The 16306-nt window shown below is 43.9% G+C and overlaps 1 protein-coding gene across 2 annotated transcripts in view; it reads right to left on the reverse strand.

The window, feature by feature from the left end:
- Window positions 1-16306, reverse strand: part of LOC143284286 (alkaline phosphatase, tissue-nonspecific isozyme-like) — a 31272-nt gene extending 14966 nt beyond the window's left edge. The window contains exons 1-3 of one of the 2 annotated variants that reach the window (XM_076590981.1): window positions 16248-16306; window positions 6798-6927; window positions 1010-1242 (exon numbers count right to left, since the gene is read on the reverse strand). In XM_076590981.1, the coding sequence (XP_076447096.1) occupies window positions 1010-1242; window positions 6798-6927; window positions 16248-16301 (417 nt within the window). In that variant the 5' untranslated portion in view covers window positions 16302-16306. Of the gene's footprint in view, window positions 1-1009; window positions 1243-6797; window positions 6928-8613; window positions 8754-16247 lie in introns of those variants that run through there. The other variant, XM_076590983.1, reaches the window with a different exon arrangement.

The raw sequence follows: 16306 nt of genomic DNA on the forward strand, positions 1-16306 counted from the left end.
AATTTCAGTGTGTTCGGTCGTTTACAATAAAATGGTTTTAAGAATGCTTTTCTAGTGTCTGAAAAGAACGAGCATTTAAAGACATAATGAAATTCGTCTTTCAGTTCAACTGAATTACATTATCTATAAACCCTCTCATTTCTGTCAGTACGTAGGAATCTTCCTTCCTGGATGGGTAAACTGTGATTGAGAGTAACTTTATAACTATAGTTCTGTAATTATCTGGGAGAATTGTAATATATTTTTCAAACTGAACATTTTCTTTGCATATTCTGTAGTTATAATACAATTCATTTTTTAATTTATTTTTGCACTCCAGGTCTGCATATATTGGTCTCTCAACCTTTGCTTTATTATAGACTTAAATTTATTGTATGAAGGACGCATGTCACAGTGTTCAGTCCAGAGTCCACTCAATCCTAGGTCATTTAGACTTTTGATATACATTAAATAGTCAGATTTGTAAATGTCTCTTTCTGTTAATTTAATTGAAATAAAAAATCTATACATCACACTAGACAGCTTATTTTTGTTTTCTGAATGGCGGAATGCAGATAAAAATAAAAAAAAGAAAAGGGGAAGAGAGAAACTGATGGGGAGGGAAAGAAGAGAGGAAGGAAGGACAGAAGAAGGGATTGCTAAAAAGGGAGGTTGGAGGTGAATAGCGAATAAGCACACAAAGACACACACACAGACGCATATCCATCAAGCAGTAATCAGCCCTGAGATAGCCTTTTTGTGGTCGGCTCGGCTTTTAGCAACTCGAATTAAGTAGTTGTAGTAGCATTAGTAGTAGCAGCAGCAGCAGGAGTTGTAGTAGTAATAGTTACAGCAGAAGCAGCAGCAGCAGCAGTAGTAGTAGTTACAGTAGCAGCAGTAGCAGGAGAAACAGCAGCAGCAGCAGTAACAGTAGTTGTAGAGTAGTAATAATTGCAGCAACAACAGCAGCAGCAGCAGCAGCAGCAACAACAACAACAGCTTACCAACACACCCAACCCTACCTACCCACCTTGGACAGAGCCACATAGGGGAACGTCTCGAAGTTGAGCTGTGTCTCCTCACCACGCCTCCTCTCCGTCTGCCCCTTGTAGATCCTGGCCGCCGTCACTGTGGAGATTCCCAGCCCGTCCCCCAGGAACATGATCACGTTCTTTGCCACCCGGTTGTTCTGGCGCACCTGCATGGCCCTGTTCAGCTCTTGTTGCCCGATGTCGATCCATACATCTTGGCTCTCGGGGGGATCTGAAAAATAACAGATCAAAAGTTCCATGGAATTCTGGTGCAGTCTAATGGCTCTGTGAATCTCTTGTCGCCCGATGTTGAACCATACCTCTTGCCATGTGTCAGAATCCCACTTCCCTGACCTGAAATCATCTCCACTGTCGACATTTTTTTTTTTTTTTTTGCAGCCCACTGCCAGTGTACGACTCTTTCAAATCTTAGTTGAACAGTTCAGTTGGTTTACTTTTACAATTATTAGTTATTCGTTCTGAGGATGTTAGATTCTCATTTGATATTAGCCTTCCTGTTTTGTTTTTATCTATTTGTCTTATCTAAATAGTAGAGAACTTCAGTCTCCTGCTGTTATCTAATACCATGCCTTATAAATAGTTACTTTTTTATATAGAAATGTAACACACACAGAGAGAGAGAGAGAGAGAGAGAGAGAGAGAGAGAGAGAGAGAGAGAGAGAGAGAGAGAGAGAGAGAGAGAAACACGTGCGCAATCACGAACACACATTCACATCCCCAACAACCCCAAACCCCATCGTCGTCTGATATCACTTACTTTCATGGTCGACCTCTCAGTTCACCCCTGTGACTCAAGATCTAATCAGACGTACGATTCTTACCACTCCACTCAAAATATGCGAACTTGATCCCTTCCATTCAAATCTCTTTCTCGATTGCCTTGACATCGTCTTGCCTTTCGTTACTGACATAATGAAACTCTCTAACGTCTAGAAACTTTCCTTATTCATACAAGTGTTCTATGGTAAAACCTCTGCTAAAGAAGGGTTCACATGATCCAGACGATAGGAAGAATTACCGTCCTGTTTCAAATCATTTCTGTCGAAGTTGCTAATGCGTCTCGTTCTTTTGCAGCTTTGCGATCATTTAATTCACAGCAATCTACTCAGCCCTTTCCAGTCAGCATACAGACATCATAGTTGTGGAAGTGCACTTGCAAAGATAATAAATGATATTTTAACATCCCTTGACAATGGTAAAATCTGTACTCTTTCATTGCCTGATCTTTCTGTCGCTTTTGATACCATTGACCATGTTCTCTTGCTTGGCATCCCTTGATGCGCACTGTCATCTTTCCAATCCAATCCCAACTTAGAACAAAAACAGTCACGGTAAATGGCCATCAATCTTTCCCATCATCAGTTATAGATGGCGTTTCGCAAGGATCTGTACAAGGACATGTGCTGTTTATTCTTTATACTAAACCAGTTTTCGATGTTGTCAAGGACCATTCTGTAAATCGTCATGCCTTTGCTGACGATAACCAGCTCCACAACTCACTTCTTTTAGATCTTGACTCCTCCATGAGGGCACTTCAACGGTGTAATGCTGACGTTAAGACATGGGTGAATCAAAACAAACTATAAATAAATGATGGTAAAACTGAAACCATTATTACTTCTTCAAGCAGACTGTCTGTAAACAACTACTGCCTTCCTCTCATAAAATTGTAGATTCAGATGTAGACTGTATCTTCAGTGAAAAATCTGAATCTGGATGTGACTTTTGATTAAAACCTTTCAATGAAGAAACACGTAAGCAATGCAAGGCTGCATACTTCCAAATTCGTAAGATCTGTTCCAATCGACATCTCCTTACTACTCAAGCAACACAAAGTCCGGTGTGCTCTCTTGTCTTGTTCCGACTTGATTATTGTAACCCACTCTTCACTGGTTGTCCTCAATGCTTGATACAAAATCTCCACAAAGTTCAAAAAGCAGCAGCAAGGTATCTTTAGAACCAAAAAGACTGACAATATCACTCATCTTTTGCATTTTCTTCGCTGGTTAATTTCTGCCTGCATTCAGTACAAAGTCGTGTCGCAATTCGCACCTTCAGCTCCATTTCGGGTGCTGCCCCTCGATATCTAAGTCTTTCAAACTACACACACCCACGACAACTCAGGTCATCTTCCGATTCACGGCAGCTACATGCTCCCCGTGTTAAACCCGATCCTTCGGTGATTCTTTCTTTTCCCATTCAGATATCTGGAGCAGTCTGCCTCATGGTCTTCGCCACTCTGCCTCGCTTCAAGTTTGTTTTTTTTGTTTTTTTTTAAACTGGTCTGAAAACACATCTTGAAAACTCCTATGCACAGACCTTCATACCAATGACATTCAGTTACAAGCCATGCAAACTCTGTGTGTGTGTGTGTGTGTGTGTGTGTGTGTGTGTGTGTGTGAGAGAGAGAGAGAGAGAGAGAGAGAGAGAGATATTTGATGATGTATTAGAATGGAATATGTCTTTATTACTAAGTGTACCGGGGTCACAAGGAATATTGGGGGGATAGTACACAAGATACGAACATAAATCGAAAATCATACACAAACACAGGAATTAGGATATATACATGTGCATATCAATATAAAAACTTGTGCATACTCACACATGCACGCACTCACACACACACACACACTCACACCCACACACTCTCTCTCTCTTTCTCTAGTTGTTGATTGCGCAATTCTATTTATCATACTGGATTTGTTCGAGAGACAGGGCATTGACTGCTTTGGGGAAAACGCTATTGGCGAAGCGATTGGTTTTCGTCCTTATACTTCTGTACCGTCGACCAGAGGGGGGCATCTCGAAAATCCCCAAAGCTGGATGTGATTCGTCCTGGCTGATTGATTTTGCTTTTTTAAGTAGCCGCTTATAATAAATTATATGTCTTCTAGAGAAGGTAGATCAGCCCCGGTAATCTTGGTGGCAGTTTTTACGATTCTGTTAAGGGCTGCAACTTCTGCCTTGAAAATGTTTCCGTACCAAACAGTAATAGCGAAGGTTATCACACTTTCAATGACTGCTCGGTAGAAATCGACCATGATTTCTTTTTTAATGAGCGCACGTGTGAGTGATATTATGTCTAAATTTGTGTATGAGCGCACGTGTGAGTGAGATTGTGTCTAAATTGTGTGTGTGTGTGTGTGTGTGTGTGTGTGTGTCTGTGCGTATCTGTACAGGCCTCTATGTGTGAACGAGTGCATTTGCGCGCGCGTGCGCGTGCGAGTGTGTGTGTGTGTGTGTGTGTGTGTGTGTGTGTCTGTATGTCTGTGCCTATCTGTACAGGTCTCTATGTGTGAACGAGTGCCTTTGCGCGCGCGCACGCGCGCGCGCACGCACGCGCGCGCGTGTGTGTGTGTGTGTGTGTGCGTGTGTGTGTGTGCACGCGCTTGCTTGATTGCGTGTGTGTGTGCTGGGGGGTGGGGGTGGGGGGGTGGAGGTATGTGTGCTCCTGCACAGAAAGTAATCGAAAGGAAATCGGGTGGCTTCATTGATATGTAGCACGTAGGTTTTCTTTCACAAGTCTTGTGCTCTAGGTGGAAGACCTTTTTCATTCCGACATGCGATCCCCCCGCCCCCCTCTCCCCCTACCCTCATCCCCATCCGGGAAGTCACGATCGAAAGGGGGCACTATCTCGCGCCTCCCCTCCTCTCTCTCTCTCTGTCTCTCTCTCTCTCTCAATCATATAGAAAGGAAAAGACAAGCAAAAGACATAAGCAGACAGACAAAGAGGCAGTGGGACGAAGAACAACCAGAACCGCGCGTATGTATGTGTGGTACTGTGTATGTGTTAATGTGTATGTATGTTCATGTGTATATGTGTTAATGACTTGACTTGACTTGACTTGACTTGACTTCATTTATTGTCATAAAATCCCGAAGGATTAATAGACACAACAAAGAACAAAGGGAACAAAGAAATAAACGGTCATCTAATACGCATGCACTGAAATACATAGTTGGCAAGTGTTTTTTGACAGTCATCGCAGGTGAATAAATCACTTGGTTTTAGTATATTGTTTTGTATTTTTCTAGAGATCACATTTGATTGATGATCATACTGCTGTATAGTAGTGATTAGATGGCTTCGCAAATTATGAAATAAGATACACGAATCTAAGAAATGAAATTCATCTTCAACAACTTCACATATAGCACATAACCTCTCTTCTCTGGGAATGTTTGCATATCTTCCTCGTTCGATGTTTAAATAATGTGCTCTTATTCTGAGTTGACAAAGAGCTTGTTTGTGAGCAGGATCGATTTTATCAGTTAGATAATTCTCAATTTGATAACCGTTTCTTTTAATTTTGTTGTAGAAGTCTAATTATCTGTATTCAGTTTTTCTCTGTTTCCAGAATTGTACATATCTATTTCTTAGTTGTTGGCGTAATGTAAATTTAAGTCTGCTGTTACTAAATGTCGACTGATTATTCCAAACATGACCTAATCCTACATTGTGAAGAATATTCTTTACAAATTGTATCCATGGATTTTCAATTGTGTCTGGTTGGTTCATCATCGACATGTAGACCTTTTTGATATGGCTATCATTATGTGCATCCAGAATATGAGTCCAGTGGTCAAGAACTCTGCATGCAATATGAATTCCAACTGGAAATCTGCCCAGTTCGGCTAGAGTTGGCAGATTCATTGTTTTAGAATGTACCCCTAGAAGCAGTTTGCAAAATTTTATATGCATTTGTTCATGTGAATGTTTCGAAGAAATACAATTTCTAAAGAAATCTGTCATTCCTGTATTGAATGAATTGGTAGTTTTTGTTTCAGCCCATGGGAACCAAATATCGGATCCATATGATAATATAGGTAAAACAAGTGAATCAAAAAGCTGCAGTACAATATCCAAACGAATATCTTGCTTTTTAACGATTCGTCGGAGGGAGTGTGCTGCTTTTAATGCCTGTTTGGCATTAATGTGTGTTAATGTGCATGTGTTAATATGGATGTGCGTTAATGTGTATGTGTGTTGTATGTGTTAATGTGTATGTGTGTTAATGTGTGTGTTTGTTAATAATTGTTTGTCAATGTGTGTATGTGTTAATGTGTAAATGTATTAATGGTGATGTGTGTTAATGTGTACGTGTGTCAATACGTATGTGTTAATGTCTATATGTCTTAATGTGGATGTGTGTTAATATGTAAGTGCATTAATATGTATGTGTTAATGTGTATGTTAATGTGTGTGCGTGTATGTGTGTTTGTGTGTGTGCACGCGCATGCGTGCGTGCATGTGTGTGTGTGCATGTGTGTGTGTGTGTGCATGTGTGTGTGCATGTGTGTGTGCGTGTGTGCGTGTGCGTGTGTGCGTGTGAGTGTGCGTGTGTGTGTAGGGAGAGACATAGTGCGAGAGAAAGGGGAGGGAAGAGAGAGAGAGCGGAGGAAAGCAGGACAGACAAGAACAAAGACATAAATAAGAACGAAACATACACACACACACACACACACACACACACACACACACGCACACACACGTGTGTGTGTGTGTGTGTAGATAGATAGATAGATTGATATATCTGTGTGTGTGTCTCTGTGTGTCTGTATGTGAATGAAGAAAGTAAGAAAATGGCAAGGAAAAACAAGACAGGAATCAAAAGAAAGATAGCTCTGGTAGAACGGAAGAAACAGACTGACGAACACACAGACAGTCAAACGCACACACAAACACACAGACAGTCAAACAAACACACAAACACACAGACAAACACACAGTCATGCAGACAAAACAAAAGCTGTGTACGTACAGTCAGACCGTCTCGGCATCCCACGGGCAACAGTGATGAAGCAGTGCAGAACAAGAATAAAAGACAGCGTCATCCTCACAACTTCTCTGGCAGCATTCATCCCTCCTGCCTGCGTTTGACTTTCCACTGTCTGGAACATCACAATACAGAACACTATCTTCCCCGTTAAGAGAACTGAATCTGTGATGTATGATGGTGGTGGTGGTGGTGGTGGTGTGTCCATCGAGATCGATGATGACCATCGTTGTCATCCAGCTGGGGGATGGGGGGAGGGTGGTGGTGGGGTGCGGGGGGGGATGCTCATGAATCTATCTGTGAATGCGCAGATGGCTGAATAGTCCAATCTGCGCACGATATGTATGATACATAACTGACCGATGCACAATAATCGCGGTCATTTAATTGTGAATATATAAAAAGACACAGAATGACAAAAGCTGAATTGTCGCCAACCTCAGATCCAATAATCACAATCACACATATCCAGCAAGATAATAGACGTAAAATACTTTACTCTGATTAAACAGACATGTGATTAACACGAAGCTATTCAACAGTATTCCAAATTGATGCAGAGTACGGAATGCACACACAGACACACACACACACGCGCGCGCGCGCGCGCACGCAAGAGTCCGTTTAACCAATAACAGTAACAATAAAAATGAAGTAAAATAAAATGATCGAACAATCTTTACTTTTTAAATGAGACCCAGCGAATAGCAAAACAATTAAATAATTATGTTACCAACTATATAAATAAACATGCATGATACATACGTAAATGAATTCTGAAAATAAAAATGATAAACTTGTCTTCCTTTGCCATTAAATTACTAGCTCCTATTAGCCTTCCTTTGACATAAAATTCATTTACTTCAGTCATTGTGAAATTTTACAATGTTCTGCAAAATGCAATGAAAAAAAAAATCAAGAGATTTCTGCGAACGGATCTTAGTAGCTAATTTTCTTATGAGGTGGTTCAAAAACAAGATAATTCGAGACTTAAGGAACACACACACACACATGCGTGAACATAATCCACGCCGTATGAAATTAATTATCAGTATTAGTCTGGGTTGTGCAGTTTTTAATTCGAGGTGTTAAGAAATGCAGACCTACCTAAATTTACCGCACCACGTCTGCTTGAAAAAATATAGGAGCAGGTGTCTGACCTTCGCATAAACCCAACGAACTTGGTCCGTCCTTGAGTTTTGCCTGACCTGTGACTGACCCGACTCTTCACACATTCAGCCTGGCATTTTTCACAACAGGGGCCATCTCGTTATGGTTTCAGGGATGCAATGAATTCTATAAGTTGTAACTCTCCGTGATTAAACAATACCTTCTTTCCAGAGCACATGGTAAGACACAGGGTTCAAATTTCGTTAAGGACCACTTAGGAACTTAAGTTTTCTGCTTGGGAGGGGCGGGGGAGGGTGGGCAGGGGGAGCGTGGTGAAACGCTGCTGCTGAATTTTCGGTAAACAGCGGTATATGCCGATAACAGCGGATAATCTACACCTTCATAAACAGCGGTGCTCTCTTGCACGTACACATTTTTTTCACAGTGGAAAACCACAGCTGTCGTTTATAAACCACTAATTGGCTGAAACATCCATTTTTCATAAGCGTTTTTTGTTGTCAGCTTTTTTTTTTCTTCTTCTTCTTTTTTTTTTTTATCTCAGGCTATTCATGATACGTGTGTGTCGGAAACGGCTGTTTGTACGATCAATGATAGGACGGTGGAATACTTTTCGATTTTATTTATATATATATAAAGGCAACATACCTGTAATTCAAAAACAAACACATACCTGACTGTAAGAAGTTGTTCTTTACTCTTTTTGACGTCTGTAGGACAGGACACCAAACTCAGTGTGAATCGCACTGAAGCCTGTTGAGAGAAGCGCGCTGCCGTCTACTGCGCAGGTGAGGCTGAAGGAAACGAGAAAAAAAACAACAACAAAAAACCCGAGGTAACTCACCTGTGTGTTCAGAACCGTTGAAGCGTATCTGTGTCTATTACTTTCTACGTGTGTGGAGGGGCGGCGTGTTGGTTGGGGAAGGGTAGGGGAGCTGTGTCAACACGTGAAGGACATTGCGTTCGCTTCACTTAGCAGCGCTTAACTCACTCAGTACGGCCAGTCCTCTCTTCTCCTCTACACAGTTACCCCTCGGATGTCCAGTGGGTGTCTCAATGACCCAACCTTTAGCTTCCTTCGTCAGAATTGTGGTATTCTTTGTCAACATTCACCTCTTTAAGTATAAAAGCCTTCCGCTTGCAATATTTTGATGATTGGGGTGAAACGCTGTTAACGTCGTCTCTTTCGCCGTTCGTATGGAGACAGTTAACACTCACTCACTCACACACACACAGGTCCAACGGTCGCTTCGTTGAACTGGACACAACAGGCTGGAAAACGCCCACCCCCCCCCCCCCCCACCCCCCCCCAAAAAAAAAAAAAATAAATAAATAAATAAATAAAATAAAATAAAATAAATTATATATATATATATATATACACACACACACACACACACACACACACACAGAGAGACCTTTTACCTTTACCAAAAAGCTCTCTCTCTCTCTCTCTCTCTCTCTCTCCCTCTCTCTCTCTCAGTATAGATAGATGATAGATAAGCCAGTCGTCTTTCAAGACTGAAAGTAAAAACAAAACTATTTTGTACGCTCATTCCCCAGATTTCTTTTTCAGAAAACAAACAGGGACTTGGATTGTTGAACTAATCAATCTTTATTGTATTTGTATTTGTATTTCTTTTTATCACAACATATTTCTCTGTGTGAAATTCGGGCTGCTCTCCCCAGGGAGAGCGCGTCGCTACACTACAGCGCCACCCATTTTTTATTTATTTTTTTTTTTTCCTGCATGCAGTTTTTTTTGTTTTTCCTATCGCTGTGGATTTTTCTACAGAATTTTGCCAGGAACAACCGTTTTGTTGCCGTGGGTTCTTTTACGTGCGCTAAGTGCATGCTGCACACGGGACGTCGGTTTATCGTCTCATCCGAATGACTAGCGTCCAGACCACCACTCAAAGTCTAGTGGAGGGGGAGAAAATATCGGCAGCTGAGCCGTGATTCGAACCAGCGCGCTCAGATTCTCTCGCTTCCTAGGCGGACGCGTTACCTCTGGGCCATCACTCCACTATTATCATTATTATGTTTATCATTATAATCCTTACTATTTTTATTTCTATCATCATCATCAACATAATTGTTATCATACACAATCATGATTAAGATTTCTAAGAATTTAAACATTCTTAAAAAAAAAAAAAAAAAAAAAAAAAAAAAAAAAAAACCTGTTCGAAACCTGTGTAGATAAAATGTAAACGGTGTGAGGGGTGACAAATGGTAGGAGAGGGTGTAGTGAGGCAGGAAGGAAAACATGAGGAAATAAAGGGACAGACGGGGAGGGGAGCAGTGGGGGCGGTAGTAAGAAAATGAGATGACTGTACTAAGGGGATAGAGGGTGGGGCTAGGATGAGTGCTAAGGGAATAGAGGGTAGGGTTAGGATGACAGTGCTAAGGGAATAGAGGGTGGGGCTAGGATGAGTGCTAAGGGAATAGAGGGTGGGGCTAGGATGACAGTGCTAAGGGAATAGAGGGTGGGGCTAGGATGATAGTGCTAAGGGAATAGAGGGTGGGGCTAGGGTGACAGTGCTAAAGGGATAGAGGGTGGGGCTAGGATGAGAGTGCTAAGGGAATAGAGGGTGGGGCTAGGATGACAGTGCTAAGGGAATAGAGGGTTGGGCTAGGATGACAGTGCTAAGGGAATAGGGGGTGGGGCTAGGATGACAGTGCTAAGGGAATAGAGGGTGGGGCTAGGATGACAGTGCTAAGGGAATAGAGGGTGGGGCTAGGATGACAGTGCTAAGGGAATAGAGGGTGGGGCTAGGATGACAGTGCTAAGGGAATAGGGGGTGGGGCTAGGATGACAGTGCTAAGGGAATAGAGGGTGGGGCTAGGGTGACAGTGCTAAAGGAATAGAGGGTGGGGCTAGGATGACAGTGCTAAGGGAATAGAGGGTAGGGTTAGGATGACAGTGCTAAGGGAATAGAGGGTGGGGCTAGGATGACAGTACTAAGGGAATAGAGGGTGGGGCTAGGATGACAGTGCTAAGGGAATAGAGGGTGGGGCTAGGATGACAGTGCTAAGGGAATAGAGAGTGGGGCTAGGATGACAGTGCTAAGGGAATAGAGGGTGGGGCTAGGATGACAGTGCTAAGGGAATAGAGGGTGGGGCTAGGATGACAGTGCTAAGGGAATACAGGGTGGAGCTAGGATGACAGTGCTAAGGGAATAGGGGGTGGGGCTTGGATGGCAGTGCTAAGGGAATAGAGGGTGGGGCTAGGATGACAGTGCTAAGGGAATAGAGGGTGGGACTAGGGTGACAGTGCTAAGGGAATAGAGGGTGGGGCTAGGATGACAGTGCTAAAGGGAATAGAGGGTGGGGCTAGGATGACAGCTCTAAGGGAATAGGGGGTGGGGCTAGGATGAGAGTGCTAAGGGAATAGAGGGTGGTGCTAAGATGACATTGCTAAGGGAATAGAGGGTGGGGCTAGGATGACAGCGCTAAGGGAATAGGGGGTGGGGCTAGGATGAGAGTGCTAAGGGAATAGAGGGTGGGGCTAGGATGAGAGTGGTAAGGGAATAGAGGGTGGGGCTAAGATGAAAGTGCTAAGGGAATAGAGGGTGGGGCTAGGATGACAGTGCTAAGGGAATAGAGGGTGGGGCTAGGATGACAGTGCTAAGGGAATAGGGGGTGGGGCTAGGATGACAGCGCTAAGGGAATATGGGGTGGGGCTAGGATGAGAGTGCTAAGGGAATAGAGGGTGGTGCTAGGATGACAGTGCTAAGGGAATAGGGGGTGGGGCTAGGATGAGAGTGCTAAGGGAATAGAGGGTGGGGCTAGGATGACAGTGCTAAGGGAATAGGGGGTGGGGCTTGGATGGCAGTGCTAAGGGAATAGAGGGTGGAGCTAGGATGACAGTACTAAGGGAATAGGGGGTGGGGCTTGGATGGCAGTGCTAAGGGAATAGAGGGTGGGGCTAGGATGACAGTGCTAAGGGAATAGAGGGTGGGGCTAGGATGACAGTGCTAAGGGAATAGAGGGTCGGGGCTAGGATGACAGGGCTAAGGGAATAGAGGGTAGGGTTAGGATGACAGTGCTAAGGGAATAGAGGGTAGGGGCTAGGATGACAGTGCTAAGGGAATAGAGGGTGGGGCTAGGATGACAGTGCTAAGGGAATGGAGGGTGGGTAGGGTTAGGATGACAGTGCTAAGGGAATAGAGGGTGGGGCTAGGATGACAGTGCTAAGGGAATGGAGGGTGGGGCTAGGATGACAGTGCTAAGGGAATAGAGGGTGGGGCTAGGATGACAGTGCTAAGGGAATAGAGGGTGGGGCTAGGATGACAGTGCTAAGGGAATAGAGGGTGGGGCTGGGATGATACTGCTAAGGGAATAGAGGGTGGGGCTAGGGTGACAGTGCTAAAGGAATAGAGGGTGGGGCTAGGATGAGAGTGCTAAGGGAATAGAGGGTGGGGCTAGGATGACATTGCTAAGGGAATAGAGGGTGGGGCTAGGATGAGAGTGCTAACGGAATAGAGGGTGGGGCTAGGATGAGAGTGCTAAGGGAATAGAGGGTGGGGCTAGGATGAGTGCTAAGGGAATAGAGGGTGGGGCTAGGATGACAGTGCTAAGGGAATAGAGGGTGGGGCTAGGATGACAGTGCTAAGGGAATAGAGGGTGGGGCTAGGATGACAGTGCTAAGGGAATAGGGGGTGGGGCTTGGATGACAGTGCTAAGGGAATAGAGGGTGGGGCTAGGGTGACAGTGCTAAAGGAATAGAGGGTGGGGCTAGGATGACAGTGCTAAGGGAATAGAGGGTAGGGTTAGGATGACAGTGCTAAGGGAATAGAGGGTGGGGCTAGGATGACAGTGCTAAGGGAATACAGGGTGGAGCTAGGATGACAGTGCTAAGGGAATAGGGGGTGGGGCTTGGATGGCAGTGCTAAGGGAATAGAGGGTGGGGCTAGGATGACAGTGCTAAGGGAATAGAGGGTGGGGCTAGGGTGACAGTGCTAAGGGAATAGAGGGTGGGGCTAGGATGACAGTGCTAAGGGAATAGAGGGTGGGGCTGGGATGATACTGCTAAGGGAATAGAGGGTGGGGCTAGGGTGACAGTGCTAAAGGAATAGAGGGTGGGGCTAGGATGAGAGTGCTAAGGGAATAGAGGGTGGGGCTAGGATGACATTGCTAAGGGAATAGAGGGTGGGGCTAGGATGAGAGTGCTAAGGGAATAGAGGGTGGGGCTAGGATGAGAGTGCTAAGGGAATAGAGGGTGGGGCTAGGATGACAGTGCTAAGGGAATAGAGGGTGGGGCTAGGATGACAGTGCTAAGGGAATAGGGGGTGGGGCTTGGATGACAGTGCTAAGGGAATAGAGGGTGGGGCTAGGGTGACAGTGCTAAGGAATAGAGGGTGGGGCTAGGATGACAGTGCTAAGGGAATAGAGGGTAGGGTTAGGATGACAGTGCTAAGGGAATAGAGGGTGGGGCTAGGATGACAGTGCTAAGGGAATACAGGGTGGAGCTAGGATGACAGTGCTAAGGGAATAGGGGGTGGGGCTTGGATGGCAGTGCTAAGGGAATAGAGGGTGGGGCTAGGATGACAGTGCTAAGGGAATAGAGGGTGGGGCTAGGGTGACAGTGCTAAGGGAATAGAGGGTGGGGCTAGGATGACAGTGCTAAGGGAATAGAGGGTGGGGCTAGGATGACAGTGCTAAGGGAATACAGGCTGGAGCTAGGATGACAGTGCTAAGGGAATAGGGGGTGGGGCTTGGATGGCAGTGCTAAGGAAATAGAGGGTGGGGCTAGGATGACAGTGCTAAGGGAATAGAGGGTGGGGCTAGGGTGACAGTGCTAAGGGAATAGAAGGTGGGGCTAGGATGACAGTGCTAAGGGAATAGAGGGTGGGGCTAGGATGACAATGCTAAGGGGAAAGGGGAAACTGGAACAAGGATGACAGTGCTAAGGGGAAAAAGGGGAAATTGGGACAAGGATGACAGTGCTAAAGGGGAAATGGGAAGAGGGGCTGGAATGACAGTGCTAAGGGGAAAATAGGAAAAAGTGGGGTGACTATGGAGAGAAGAAAGAGACATGGGGGGCAAAGATTAAATAAAACGACTGAAGAGATGGGGGAAGGGATATGGAGGAGAAGAGAGAAGAGGGTACAAAACATGACAGAAAAATCCTATGTCAGCGTCCAATATTCTGGAATTTTTTTAACGAAAATTTCGTATGTTTTGCAGTGGAAGCTTATGAGAAATTACCCTTTTTTTATCAAGAATTATGCATAATGCGACGCAAACTGACTCATTGTATGAAGCTGAACTGTCATCTCAAGTTGCCAAGTTTTTGTTTGTATGTTTCATGATTTAACCTTTCGTGGTCTGCGTGGCCAAAAAACGGAAAAAAGCGGCCCTCTGATTGGCACAAACTGAATGAACGTGTCATAGCAGACGATTTTTCGGACTTGCAACATGGCGGCAAATTAGTTCAGCGACTGAATCCACATCAACATAAGAGTAAAGTAACACTCATAATAGAGTCGAAAACCACTGAAAATGGGCGACAACATCTACTAATGGTAATATCGTTTGATCTATGCACGAATATTGCCCCTAAAATAGGTCCCTGAATTAAGGACGCTAAAATAGTACCAAACATAACCAAAATAAATCAAATTAAATACTACAAAAAAACCCACAAAAAACAAAACAAAAACAAAACAGATAATTGTTGTTAAAAAGAGGATCACAGTGAGAGATGCACACCTGAAAACATGACTAAATCGATGAACAGTCACAAAAAAGATAACATAACTTACATGCGTTACTCTCGTACATGAACAGTGGCTGGCCAAAAAATGCCGATACGGGATGCCGATACCGATGCCACCACACAAATATTTTCTACAACATCACACCACCGTGACAAGAGTTCACGCTCTTTAACATTGATGACAAAGAAAAAAAAATCACCCATGTCTTCGTGAAAGTTTCAACGACAGTGCATAAATTTTATGTATAAAAAAAGAAGAAGAAAAAAACCGGAAAGAATGCAAGAAAGAGATACAGAGAAAGGGAAAGAGGTGGGGTTGGGGGTTGGCGGGTGGTGGTGGAGGAGGGGGGTGGTGCGGGGGAGGGGGCTGGGCAAGGGAAGGCAGGCAAGGAGAGGGGGGGGGGGGAAGAGGCAGAAGATATCGTGGGTAAAACCACGTATATATATATATATATATATATATATATATATATATATATATATATATATATATATATAAGGGGGGTGGGGGTGGACTCGCACCCAAATGTTTTATTATGAGGGTAAAAGTATGGACCATAATTATGTTCCTTTTTACCTCGCCCTCACAAAAAGCGTTGTTTTTTGGGGGGTTTTTTTTTGCTACTTACCTATACAAAGCATTCAAAAAAAGAGACTGAATTGCTGTATCTTGAATACATATATGTATGTTTATGTGCGCATGTGCATGCATTTGTGTACCAATGGTTGTGATTATTTCAGTGTATATGGGTTCCTGTATACAGGTACGCGAGTTTAGGTGTATACTTATATGTATGTGGCCATAGATATGTATGTATGTATGTATGTATAGTGTGTGTGTGTGTGTGTGTGTGTGTGTGTATCTCGGTTGTTGTTTTCTTTGTCTTTTTGTTGTTGTTGTTGTTGTCGTTGTTGTTGTTGTTTTTTAAATTTCCTTATAACTCGAGTGTGTGCATATGGGAGATAAGATTTGCATATATTTATATTTTGCGATTTCTTTTTGTTGCAAAATATGGTGTACTTATTATAGTTCACAACCCCTTCAAATGGGGCTTTGGCCTTACTGAATAAAATTCTGATTCTGATTCTGAGAGAGATAAGAGGGGAGGGGGTGGGGGTGGACTCGCACCCAAATGTTTTATTATGAGGGTAAAAGTATGGACCATAATTATGTTCCTTTTTACCTCGCCCTCACAAAAAGCGTTGAAAATAAAACAACAAGTACTAATCTAAAAGTGCAAGGATGCAGAGAGAAAATTGTGACGCGCAAAGTAATTCAATTCATCTGACTCGGTCATGACCTAAATATCCTGTTTTCCATGACCGGTCGAGGCAACATTTACGGCGCTGTATTTCTGTGTGTGTGTGTGTGTGTGTCTGTGTGGTGTGTCTGTGTGTGTGCGCGCGTGATAATATTACTTCTTGGCAGTTCGTCGTGCCCGACGTCTGCAGTGAAAAGTTAAATGAAATATTTTCCTGGTGGTATGATTCAGAAACCGTGTGTGTGTGTGCGTGTGCGCGCGCATGCGAGCATACGCGCGCGTATACATTTATGTATAAAAGCAGGACACAACTTTACTCACTGTGTTTCCACTTGGCAGTGCCGAAGACTCGTGTCTAGCAAGAAAACAGTGCATCCATG

The sequence above is a fragment of the Babylonia areolata genome, chromosome 7, assembly GCF_041734735.1.
Source record: "Babylonia areolata isolate BAREFJ2019XMU chromosome 7, ASM4173473v1, whole genome shotgun sequence".
In the NCBI taxonomy this organism is placed as follows: Eukaryota; Metazoa; Mollusca; class Gastropoda; order Neogastropoda; family Buccinidae; genus Babylonia; species Babylonia areolata.